Source organism: Bufo bufo, chromosome 3, assembly GCF_905171765.1.
Source record: "Bufo bufo chromosome 3, aBufBuf1.1, whole genome shotgun sequence".
Classification (NCBI taxonomy): domain Eukaryota; kingdom Metazoa; phylum Chordata; class Amphibia; order Anura; family Bufonidae; genus Bufo; species Bufo bufo.
The window spans coordinates 276,152,509-276,165,899 of NC_053391.1; the positions used below are offsets into that span (position 1 = coordinate 276,152,509).

Consider the following 13,391-nt stretch of genomic DNA (forward strand, 5'->3'; position numbering starts at 1 on the left):
TCAGTATGATAAGGATTGAGCTATAATAAGTGTTTATAATGTCAGAGAGCAGAGATGAGGAGCCCCTCAGCTCCCCAACTGACAGAAAAGAGAGAAAATTCAGAGGCCGCTACTAAAGCATCTCAGCTATGTATAGAAAAAAGGGCTTCATATTTTTAATAAAGACCAATTGAAAAAAAGATTTTTGCTCAAAATGATTACAATACATAGCCTTTAATAACAGCATTATTTCTGCCACAAATGATAGCAGCTCATAGGATTCTGATTAATAAATGCACACGAAAATTATTTATAAATGCAAATCAACGGACTCCAGTCATGCAACAAAGCTGACAAAATGAAAAACTGGCAGAACTGACCAGTGAATACTCAAATGTTATTATACAGAAAGAGGTCTTTCAAATAGATAATAACTTAAGGACTTTGTCAGGAGGACAGCCTACTGCCAAGTATGGTTTGTTCACCTGAATAAAATGCAGCTTTTTTTCTACTACATCCATGGCTCCATTGATGAAAAGTCACCAAAGCTCCCCTCCTTTCTCTGCCCAGCCCCTCCCCCAGACCAGGTATTAGGTACTTCACCTTGCCTGGCCCTATGTTCTCATTGGCGCATGAACACTACACTAGTTTTAGTTCTGCAGAGTTTGGTACAGTACTGCTTATTCACTAATGTTAATCTGAACTGTGCATGAGACAAAATACAAGACCAGGTGAGATGGTCCTGTAAATCAACAGACCGAGAGAGGGATTGAAAAGAGATAAAGAGGGAGATTTTGGTCCACCAAGGGTGGCAGGAATATCATTGGTGCATCTGCTAATGATTAAAGCCACAAACTTACTAGAAATAGGCAATGCTTTATTCAGATGAACAAATCCTATTTGGCAGTGGACAGGGTTACATAGCCATGTTCAGGCTGAAAGGCTCCCTTCAAAATTAATTCACCAACGACTCAGTCCAGCAGCTGGAATTATGACTCATTATACAGTCACTCCCTGGTTAAGAGAACATTAGATTAACCATCTCATGATAGTGTTAGGCAATTTTCACATCATGTTTATGACATCCATTTTAAGTATGCGCCATGAGGTATACATTAAACAGATGAATGCCATACAGAGACACCTATCACCAAAAATGCTTCCACTGTAAAAAATGCTAAGCAGACAGATTTAAACATAGCCATACATAATATTGATTAGAAAAGCCACGTATGTATTATCAGCACTCAAAAACTGATAATGTATTAGAAGGTGCTGACTTCCAAACTTTCTGATTTCTTATTGACAGCAGCAACAGGCCAACAATATGTGGCATACCATAACTGAATTTAAACTGACATGCCTGTAAGTGACAACAGGCGCCAAAAGAGAGTTCATTGCTGCCATTTTTAAGTATTGATCCAGTGAGCTTAGTGTGAAAGGCACATGGTGTCAAGCAGTGTAAATTCTGACACTGTTTTAGTAATATTTCAGAAAAACATAAGGTATATTGTATAGTAAAATGTCAGCAATAAAATGTATATAGCAGATAAGTGTAGAGCAGCATAGTTAAAACCGACATACAACTGTGGGTGCTGGGCTTCCAAAAGTCCAGACTCCAATTCTCAGGGTAAAGTTTATTCACCCATTGGAAATGAGAGACTGAAACACTGGTTGTACATTGGTTGAATAAAGTGCTTCTTTCTCCAATAATAATTTATAGACCAGTAATGTAATGCTTTAGCACAAAAAAAAACAATATACTAATATATATATGTATATATATATGTATATATATATATATATATATATATATATATATATATATATATATATACAGGGAGTGCAGAATTATTAGGCAAATGAGTATTTTGACCACATCATCCTCTTTATGCATGTTGTCTTACTCCAAGCTGTATAGGCTCGAAAGCCTACTACCAATTAAGCATATTAGGTGATGTGCATCTCTTTAATGAGAAGGGGTGTGGTCTAATGACATCAACACCCTATATTAGGTGTGCATAATTATTAGGCAACTTCCTTTCCTTTGGCAAAATGGGTCAAAAGAAGGACTTGACAGGCTCAGAAAAGTCAAAAATAGTGAGATATCTTGCAGAGGGATGCAGCACTCTTAAAATTGCAAAGCTTCTGAAGCGTGATCATCGAACAATCAAGCGTTTCATTCAAAATAGTCAACAGGGTCGCAAGAAGCGTGTGGAAAAACCAAGGCGCAAAATAACTGCCCATGAACTGAGAAAAGTCAAGCGTGCAGCTGCCAAGATGCCACTTGCCACAAGTTTGGCCATATTTCAGAGCTGCAACATCACTGGAGTGCCCAAAAGCACAAGGTGTGCAATACTCAGAGACATGGCCAAGGTAAGAAAGGCTGAAAGACGACCACCACTGAACAAGACACACAAGCTGAAACGTCAAGACTGGGCCAAGAAATATCTCAAGACTGATTTTTCTAAGGTTTTATGGACTGATGAAATGAGAGTGAGTCTTGATGGGCCAGATGGATGGGCCCGTGGCTGGATTGGTAAAGGGCAGAGAGCTCCAGTCCGACTCAGCCGCCAGCAAGGTGGAGGTGGAGTACTGGTTTGGGCTGGTATCATCAAAGATGAGCTTGTGGGGCCTTTTCGGGTTGAGGATGGAGTCAAGCTCAACTCCCAGTCCTACTGCCAGTTTCTGGAAGACACCTTCTTCAAGCAGTGGTACAGGAAGAAGTCTGCATCCTTCAAGAAAAACATGATTTTCATGCAGGACAATGCTCCATCACACGCGTCCAAGTACTCCACAGCGTGGCTGGCAAGAAAGGGTATAAAAGAAGAAAATCTAATGACATGGCCTCCTTGTTCACCTGATCTGAACCCCATTAAGAACCTGTGGTCCATCATCAAATGTGAGATTTACAAGGAGGGAAAACAGTACACCTCTCTGAACAGTGTCTGGGAGGCTGTGGTTGCTGCTGCACGCAATGTTGATGGTAAACAGATCAAAACACTGACAGAATCCATGGATGGCAGGCTTTTGAGTGTCCTTGCAAAGAAAGGTGGCTATATTGGTCACCGATTTGTTTTTGTTTTGTTTTTGAATGTCAGAAATGTATATTTGTGAATGTTGAGATGTTATATTGGTTTCACTGGTAAAAATAAATAATTGAAATGGGTATATATTTGTTTTTTGTTAAGTTGCCTAATAATTATGCACAGTAATAGTCACCTGCACACACAGATATCCCCCTAAAATAGCTAAAACTAAAAACAAACTAAAAACTACTTCCAAAAATATTCAGCTTTGATATTAATGAGTTTTTTGGGTTCATTGAGAACATGGTTGATGTTCAATAATAAAATTAATCCTCAAAAATACAACTTGCCTAATAATTCTGCACTCCCTGTATATACAGTATACTAATATACTATATATACTAATCCTATAGATTAGGCGTAAACTTAGACCAGCTATCTAGACATGCACCAGAATTTTCAGAATGGATCATTCATGCTGGATGATAAATTTGATACACAGCTAAACACTTTTGTCTAACGCTTACCAACTATTGATTGGTTTACTTTGTGACAGAATTTTATGGCAGAATTGTGGTGTAAAAGGTCTCATATCAGGCCACCCCCTTTGATTGAGAGGGACCACCTTGCAGATAACATCTCTAAACCTAGATCCTCCAAACTGCACCACATTTTGGCACAGTGTTTGCCAAAATCTAGGTGTACTCATGTTAGTAAATACGGCCATGGGCCATTGTGTTTACTTTTGATTAGTACTTGTTATGAAGAGTTGATGTTGTATAATTGATTGTTTTTTAACATTTCACAGATCCAGAGGGTACACTCAAGTTCACCATTCTGCTACCTTGAGTATCTACACTCCATGCAGCTACTGTGTCTAAAACATAGCTTGTCAGTGGCTTAAATGCATTCACTACTCTACAGTATTACAACAGATGAATAAAACATGGGAGTAGCGTAGTAACAGTGACAGAGTAAGGACAAAACGGTGATGGATAATAGAAGAGTTGGAAAAATGAACAAGCATAGATGGCCTGTTTGCACAGCAAGCGCATGCAGCTGATATTTACAACACTGGGCTTGCAACCACCACTGAGACAGAACAGACCACCACTGGGAGCAAGGACAGTCTGTGAACAGAAAACACAGCAAAGCTTAACAGATAAAGCTATGTAGCAAGAGAACGGAGAAAGAAAAAAACAAATGAGTGTAGGCAATACAGAAGCTGCGTGAGGGTAGGGTGAAATAAGTCTTGCTGCAATGTACCCAAGAAAAGAAATCAAAGAATATGTCCACAAGGACATGCGCACAGATGAGTCACGTTTTCGTTTGCTCAACCTGATGATCTCCAATAATGTTCTGGATCTTGCAGAAAAATAAAGACTCCAATGGGAAAAAAACATGCATTATCATTCATCATCAACACCATGGAAAAAGTATAATACAGTATGCTTTACATTGAGATTGAAACCCTAATAACATTCATTTATGTTTGTTTCGAATTGCTGTGCTCAAGACCTTATCTACTAACATTGGTACTGAATATTTAGAACACTTGGCCACTTAGAATTGGAAGGTACTCTTTATACAATAATAGGCAGAGAATAATCAGCAATCCACTCATACTTATATTAACAGAATTGAAAAAATACCACGGACCTGAGATGTCAGCAGCTGCGCTCCTGTGGTGGCAGTGGGAGTACAATAATTGGTAGAATTTAATATTAGTTTTTATAATGTTCTTCAAATGCAGAGGTACACTTAATTGGCACCAACATAGAACCAAGTTTGATCAGTTTTGGAAGATTTCACTTACATCTATCTCACTCAGGATAACATCAATTACACTGCCTATGACAATTAGGAAATCAAAGACATTCCAGGGATCCCCGAAATAACCCTAAAAAGTAAAGAAAGGAGACATTGTATAAAACAGACTAATATTCATGTTTAACCAACCAGATCTATTTTATTTAATTTACTGTCTGTATGTAAAAATGCCTGTATGTGGCTAAGTAACTGGCTCAGTTATAGAAAACAGAGGGTGGTTATTAACGGTACACACTCAGATTGGGTCACTGTCACTAGTGGAGTACCTCAGGGGTCAGTATTGGGCCCTATTCTCTGCAATATATTTATTAACGATCTTGTAGAAGGCTTGCACAGTAAAATATCAATTTTTGCAGATGACATTAAACTGTAAAGTAATTAACACAGAAGAGGACAGTATACTGCAACAGATGGATCTGGATAGATTGGAGGCTTGGGCAGAGAAGTGGCAGATGAGGTATAGCACATGGGAAGGAATAATGTAAGTCACCCATACATATTAAATGGCAAAACACTGGGTAACACTCACATGGAAAAGGACATAGGAATTTTAATAAATGACAAACTAAACTGTAGAAACCAGTGTCAGGCAGCTGCTGCCAAGGTTAAAAAGATTATTGGGTGCATTAAAAGGGGAATAGATGCCTGTGATGAGAACATGGTCCTGCCACTTTACAAATCACTAGTCAGACCACACATGGAGTACTGTGTACATTTCTGAGCTCCTGTGAACAAGGCAGACATAGCAAAGCTGGAGAGGGTTCAGAGGAGGGCAACTAAAGTAATAACTGGAATGGATAGACTGCAGTACCCAGAAAGATTATCAAAATTGGGGTTATTCAGTTTAGAAAAAGACGACTGAGGGGAGATCTAATAACTATTTATAAATATATCAGGGTCAGTACAGAGATCTATCCCATTATCTAGGATTCTTTACGGTAAGAGCAGTGAGACTATGGAACTTACTGGCTGAGGAGGTGGTAATGGTGAGTTCACTAAAACTGGTCAAGAGGGGCCTGGATGTATTTCTGGAAAGTAATAATATTACAGGCTATAGCTAATAGAGATGGGTTGCTGATCTACTAGTTGAGGAAATAGCTAAAATGACATTGAAAAGGGTAAGTTATCATTATGGGAGACTTTAATCTTCCTGATGTAAACTCGAAAAACAAAATGGCTAATTCTGCCAGGAGCACAGATATTCTAAATTCCCTACTGGGATTATCTCTCCAGCAAGTAGTTGAGGAGCCAACCCGGAAGGAGGCCATTTTAGATTTAGAATTCACAAATGGGAATTTGGTATCTGATATTACTGTAGGGGGAAGCTTGGGATCTAGTGATCACCAGTCAGTGTGGTTTACTATAAGTACAGTGACTGAGTCACACCACATAAAAACAAAAGTTTTAGATTTTAGAAAAACTGACTTTTCTAAAATTAGATTAGAGGTATAGAGTCCAGTATCAGACTGGAACAGTTTCAATGGAGTCCAGGAAAAATGGGACTACTTAAAAAGGGACACTATTGAAGGCAACAGATAATTGCATTAGGCTTGTCAGTAAAAGCAAAAAAAGGAAGATACCCCTGTGGTACTCAGCAGAAGTGGCCAAAATTATAAAAAACTAAAAGATAGCATTTAGTTTATAAAAAAAAAAAAAAAAAACGAGGATGACAGGGAAATTTATAAGATTAGGCAGAGAGAGGCCAAGCAAGTTATGAGAGCTTCTAAAGCACAGGCAGAAGAGAAATTAGCTCAGACAGTGAAAAAAGGGTGATAAGACATTCTTCAGATACATAAATGAAAAAAGGGAATTAAAACAAGGAATTACCAAATTAAAAACAAAGGAAGGAAGGTATATGGAAGAAGATAAAACTAGCTGACTGCCTCAATGAATACTTCTGTTCAGTTTTTACAAAGGAAAATGAAGGAAAAGGACCTCAGTTAGGGAGGAAGACTAATGAATCTTTTGATGCATGTGTCTTTACAGAGGAAGAAGTTCTAAGTCTGCTGTCTAAAATTTAACCAATCACTGGTAACAGGAGTCGTCCCAGAAGATTGGAAACTAGCAAATGTTGTGCCCAATCACAGAAAGGTAGTAGGGAGGAATCGGGCAACTATAGGCCAGTAAGCCTGACATCAATAGTGGGGAAATTAATGGAAACCATACTTAAGGAGAGGATTGTGGAACATCTAAAATCCCATGGCTTGAAAGATGAAAAACAGAATGAGTTTATGTCAGGGAGATCATGTCAAACTAATCTTATTGATTTTTTTGATTGGGTGACTAAAATAATAGATGGCGGAGGTGCAGTAGACATCGCTTATCTAGACTTTAGTAAGGCTTTTTATACTGTTCCACATAGAAGGCTTATCAATAAATTGCAGTCTCTGAGCTTGGACTCCCATATTGTTGAATGGATTAGGCAGTGGCTGAGGGACAGACAACAGAAGTGTGTAGTCAATGGAGTATATTCAGACCATGGTTTTGTTACCAGTGGGGTACCTCAGGGATCTGTTCTGGGACCCATATTGTTTAATATCTTTAGCAGCGAAATTGCAAAAGGCCTTGATGGTAAGGTGTGTCTTTTTGCTGATGACACAAAGATTTGTAACAGGGTTGATGTTCCTGGAGGGATACACCAAATGGAAAAGGATTTAGGATAACTAGAGGAATGGTCAAAAATCTGGCGACTAAAATTTTATGTTGATAAGTGCAAGACATGCACCTGGGGTGTAAAAACCCAAGATCAGAATATAAAATCAGTGATACAGTCCTAACTTCAGTATCTGAGAAAAGGGATTTAGGGGTCATTATTTCAGAAGACTTAAAGGTAAGCAGACAATGTCATAGAGCAGCAGGAAATGCTAGCAGAATGCTTGGGTGTATAGGGAGAGGCATTAACAGTAGAAAGAGGGAGGTGCTCATGCCGCTCTACAAAGCACTAGTGAGACCTCATTTGGAGTATTGTGCGCAGTACTGGAGACCATATCTCCAGAAGGATATTGATACTTAGGAGAGAGTTCAGAGACGAGCTACTAAACTAGTACATGGATTGCAGGATAAAACTTAACGGGAAAGATTAACCCCTTAAGGACTTAGGGCGTACCGGTACGCCCTATTTCCCGAATCCTTAAGGACTCAGGGCGTACCGGTACGTCCTAAGTTTAAATCGAGATTGCGGAGCTGCGGGGGTTAATCCGAACAGGATGCCGGCTGAAATCATTCAGCCGGCATCCTGTTACAACGCCCCCCCCGTATTGGCGATTGCCGCAAACCGCAGGTCAATTTAGACCTGCGGTTTGCTGCGCTTTCTGCAGTTTCCTAAAATATCGATTTTGCACCCCCCCTGCACCCCTGCATGATTTTTTGCCGGCGGTTGGTGCAGGGGCGGGGGTTGTGGGCGGTGGGGGCAATGCGGGAGCCGGGCGGTGCGGCATGCGGGATCGCGATCCCCCCGCCCGCCTCCTCTTGAAAATTCGTTGGTGGCCAGTGGTTATACAAGAGTGTCAGCACATTGCTGACACTCTGGTATAAACGGCTGACATCTGTGCAGATGGCAGCCGTTTAACCCTTTCCATACCGCGACCATACGGACCGCTGTATGGAAAAAGTTAACAGTAAGAGGGAGCTCCCTCCCTCTCCCATCGGGGGGCTGCTGTGCCTTTGCAGCCCCCTGATGGAGAGGGAGAGAGCCCCCAGACAGCCCCCCTCCTTACTCTTCCCCGTCTGCGAAGTTGTGGCCACAACTGAGCAGACGGGGAAGGTTCCCATGGCAACAGGACGCCTTCTCAGGCATTCTGCTGTCCATGGTGCTAAAGGCAATGATCTGTTCAGACAAAGTGTAAGTAAAATACAGTACAAAACACTATATAGTGTACTGTACTGTATTATGCAGACATCAGACCCACTGGATCTTCAAGAACCAAGTGGGTCTGGGTAAAAAAAAAGTGAAAAAAAAGTAAAAATCAAAAAACACATTTATCACTGATTAAAAATGAAAAAATAAAATTCCCTACACATGTTTGGTATCGCCGTGTCCGTAACGACCTGATCTATAAAACGGTCATGTTACTTTCCCGCACGGTGAACGCCATAAAAATAAAAAAATAAAAACTATTAGGAAATTGAAATTTTGCCCACCTTACTTCCCAAAAAAGGTAATAAAAGTGATCAAAAAAGTCGCATGTACGCCAAAATAGTACCAATCAAACCGTCATCTCATCCCGCAAAAATCATACCCTACCCAAGATAATCGCCCAAAAACTGAAAAAACTATGGCTCTTAGACTATGGAAACACTAAAACATGATTTTTTTTGTTTCAAAAATGAAATCATTGTGTAAAACTTAAATAAATAAATAGAAAGTATACATATTAGGTATCGCCACGTCCATATTGACCGGCTCTATAAAAATATCACATGACCTAACCCCTCAGGTGACCACTGTAAAAAAATAAAAATAAAAACGGTGTAAAAAAAGCCATTTTTTGTCATCTTACGTCACAAAAAGTATAATAGCAAGCGATCAAAAATTCATATGCACCCCAAAATAGTGCCAATAAAACCGTCATCTCATCCCGCAAAAAAGGAGACCCTACTTAAGATAATCGCCCAAAAACTAAAAAAACTATGGCTCTTAGACTATGGAGACACTAAAACATTTTTTTTTGTTTTAAAAATGAAATCATTGTGTAAAACTTACATAAATAAAAAAAATTGTATACATATTAGGTATCGCCGCGTCCGTGACAACCCGCTCTATAAAATTACCACATGATCTAACCTGTCAGATGAATGTTGTAAATAACAAAAAAAAAAAACGTGACAAAAAAGCTATTTCTTGTTACCTTGCCGCACAAAAAAGTGTAATATAGAGCAACCAAAAATCTTATGTACCCTAAACTAGTACCAACAAAACTGCCACCCTATCCCGTAGTTTCTAAAATGGGGTTACTTTTTTGGAGTTCCTACTCTAGGGGTGCATCAGGGGGGCTTCAAATGGGACATGGTGTCAAAAAAACCAGTCCAGCAAAATCTGCCTTCCAAAAACCGTATGGCATTCCTTTCCTTCGGCGCCCTGCCGTGTGCCCATACAGCAGTTTACGACCACATATGGGGTGTTTCTGTAAACTACAGAATCAGGGCCATAAATAACTAGTTTTGTTTGGCTGTTAACCCTTGCTTTGTAACTGGAACAAAAATCTTAAAATGGAAAATCTGCTAAAAAAGTGAATTTTTGAAATTGTATCTCTATTTTCCATAAAATCTTGTGCAACACCTAAAGGGCTAAAAAAGTTTGTAAAATCTGTTTTGAATACCTTGAGGGGTGTAGTTTCTTAGATGGGGTCACTTTTATGGAGTTTCTAAACAGTCCAGCAAAATCTGGCTTCCAAAAACCATACGGCGCACCTTTCCCTCTACGCTCTACTGTGTGCCCGTACAGTAGTTTACGGCCACATATGGGGTGTTTCTGTAAACGGCAGAGTCAGGGCAATAAAGATACAGTCTTGTTTGGCTGTTAACCCTTGCTTTGTTAGTGAAAAAAATGGGTTAAAATGGAAAATTAGGCAAAAAAATGAAATTCTCAAATTTCATCCTTATTTGCCAATAACTCTTGTGCAACACCTAAAGGGTTAACGAAGTTTGTAAAATCAGTTTTGAATACCTTGAGGGGTGTAGTTTATAGAATGGGGTCATTTTTGTGCGGTTTCTATTATCTAAGCCTCGCAAAGTGACTTCAGACCTGTAGTGGTCCCTAAAAATTGGGTTTTTGTAAATTTCTGAAAAATTTCAAGATTTGCTTCTAAACTTCTAAGCCTTGTAACATCCCCAAAAAATAAAATATCATTCTCAAAATAATTCAAACATGAAGTAGACATATGGGGAATGTAAAGTCATCACAATTTTTGGGGGTATTACTATGTATTACAAAAGTAGAGAAACTGAAACTTTGAAATTTGCAAATTTTTAAAAATTTTGGGTAAATTAGGTATTTATTTATGCAAAAAAATTAATTTTTTTGACTTCATTTTACCAGTGTCATGAAGTACAATATGTGACGAAAAAACAATCTCAGAATGGCCTGGATAAGTCAAAGTGTTTTAAAGTTTTCAGCACTTAAAGTGACACTGGTCAGATTTGCAAAAAATGGCCAAGTCCTTAAGGTGAAATAGGGCTGAGTGCTTAAGGGGTTAAAGGACCTCAACATGTATAGCTTGGAAGAAAGACGAGACAGAGGGGATATGATAGAAACTTTTAGATACATAAAGGGAATCAACAGGATAAAAGAGGAGAGAATATTTAAAAGAAGAAAAACTGCTACAAGAGGACATAGTTTTAAATTAGAGGGGCAAAGGTTTAAAAGTAATATCGGGAAGTATTACTTTACTGAGAGAGTAGTGGATGTAGGAATAGCCTTCCTGCAGAAGTGGTAGCTGCAAATACAGGAAGGAGTTCAAGCATGCTGGGATAGGCATAAGGCCCATCATTCATATAAGATAGGGCCAGGGGCTATTCATAGTATTTCAGTATATTGGGCAGACTAGATGGGCCCAAATGGTTCTGATCTGCGACACATTCTATGTTTCTATCCAGGGAGTTATTCTGATTGCCTGATTGGAGTTGGGAAGGAATTTTTCCCCCTAAAGTGAGGAAAATTGGCTTCTGCCTCACTTTTCTTTTTTTTTTGCCTTTCTCTAGATCAAATTGCAGGATAACAGGCTGAACTAATGGACAGGTGTCTTTTTTCAGCCTTATAAACTATGTTACTATGTTACATATACATTGTTACATAGATATATAAGCTGAAAAAGACACAGGTTCATTATGTTCAACCAGGGCCGGACTGGCCATAGGGAGACCGGGCATTTGCCGGTGGGCCGGGGCCGGCCTGGTGGGCCCGGGCCCCGAACACAATAAGCTGGGCAGGAGTGGAGATGAGCGCTTCCAGTAAACTATCAGGGAAGCAGCTGCTTCGGGGGCCCGAGAGCAGTCACTGTACTTCGTCACCCCGGCCCCTGTCAGAGCAGCTGACTTCTCCTGCACCACTTGCACTCTGTCACTGACCTCTGACATCAGTGATATTGCTCCGCCTCTTCCACTCCTTAGTTCTTCTGATGGACAGTGGTGACCAGCATCAGGACGGCCCGATATGGGTGGAGCTATAATAGCCCCCCGCCCCCTTTTATGCCGCGATTCCTGCAGCCTGAACTTTCCTGCCCACCATGCTGAACATCAGTTGGATTGTCACAACTGCACCAGTGATGTGAGTTGCAGGGGAACTGGGGGTTATATCAGCTTTCCCCAGACTGTGCACATGTGACCTGCAGTACAGTAGGAAAGCTGGGTGAATTATATCATGAATGTCATCCAGCTTCCCTGCTATCTGCATGGCACAAGTGCAGAGGCATTAGAGTATAAGGGAGAGGCACAGCAGGAAAGCTGGGTGTCTATAATGTGTATTGTATATGTGTGCGTCATGTATGTGGTGACTGTGTGCATGAATGCATCCATGTATGTGGAGAGTGTGTGTATGAGTGCTTCTATGTATATGGTGAGCGCATGTATGTGGAGACTGCGTTCATGTATGTGGAGAGTGTATGTATGACTGCGTCTATGTATGTGGAGAGTGCATCCATGTATGTGGAGAGTGCGTGTTATGACTGCGTCCATGTATGTGGAGCAGTGCATCCATGTATGTGGAGAGGTGCGTGTATGACTGCGTCCATGTATGTGGAGAGTGTGTGTATGACTGCGTCCATGTATGTGGAGAGTGCATCCATGTATGTGGAGACTGTGTTCATGTATGTAGAGAGTACGTGTATGACTGCGTCCATGTATGTGGAGAGTGTGTGTATGACTGCGTCCATGTATGTGGAGAGTGCGTGTATGACTGCGTCCATGTATCTGGAGAGTGCGTGTCTGACTGCGTCCATGTATCTGGAGAGTGCGTGTATGGTCCATGTATGTGGAGAGTGCGTGTATGACTGCGTCCATGTATGTGGAGAGTGCGTGTATGACTGCGTCCATGTATGTGGAGAGTGTGTGTATGACTGCATCCATGTATGTGGAGACTGCGTTCATGTATGTAGAGAGTACGTGTATGACTGCGTCCATGTATGTGGAGAGTGCGTGTATGACTGCGTCCATGTATCTGGAGAGTGGTGTATGACTGTGTCCATGTATGTAGAGAGTGCGTGTATGACTGCGTCCATGTATGTAGAGAGTGCGTGTATGACTGCATCCATTTTTGTGGAGAGTGCGTGTATGACTGCGTCCATGTATCTGGAGAGAGTGCGTGTATGACAGGTCCATGTATGTGGAGAGTGCGTGTATGACTGCATCATGTATGTGGAGAGTGCGTGTATGACTGCATCCATGTATGTGGAGAGTGCGTGATATGACTGCGTCCATGTTTCTGGAGAGTGCGTGTATGACTGCGTCCCATTTTTGTGGAGAGTGCGTGTATGACTGCGTCCATGTATCTGGAGGAGTGTGTGTATGACTGCGTCCATGTATGTAGAGAGTGCGTGTATGACTGCGTCCATGTTCTGG

General features: G+C 40.6%; 1 protein-coding gene across 1 annotated transcript in view; it reads right to left on the bottom strand.

The window, feature by feature from the left end:
* Nucleotides 1–13,391, bottom strand: part of CACNA1S (calcium voltage-gated channel subunit alpha1 S) — a 1,092,054-nt gene that overhangs the window by 449,579 nt on the left and 629,084 nt on the right. The window contains 1 exon segment of the mRNA XM_040424151.1: nt 4,825–4,908. Within this exon segment, the coding sequence (XP_040280085.1) occupies nt 4,825–4,908 (84 nt within the window).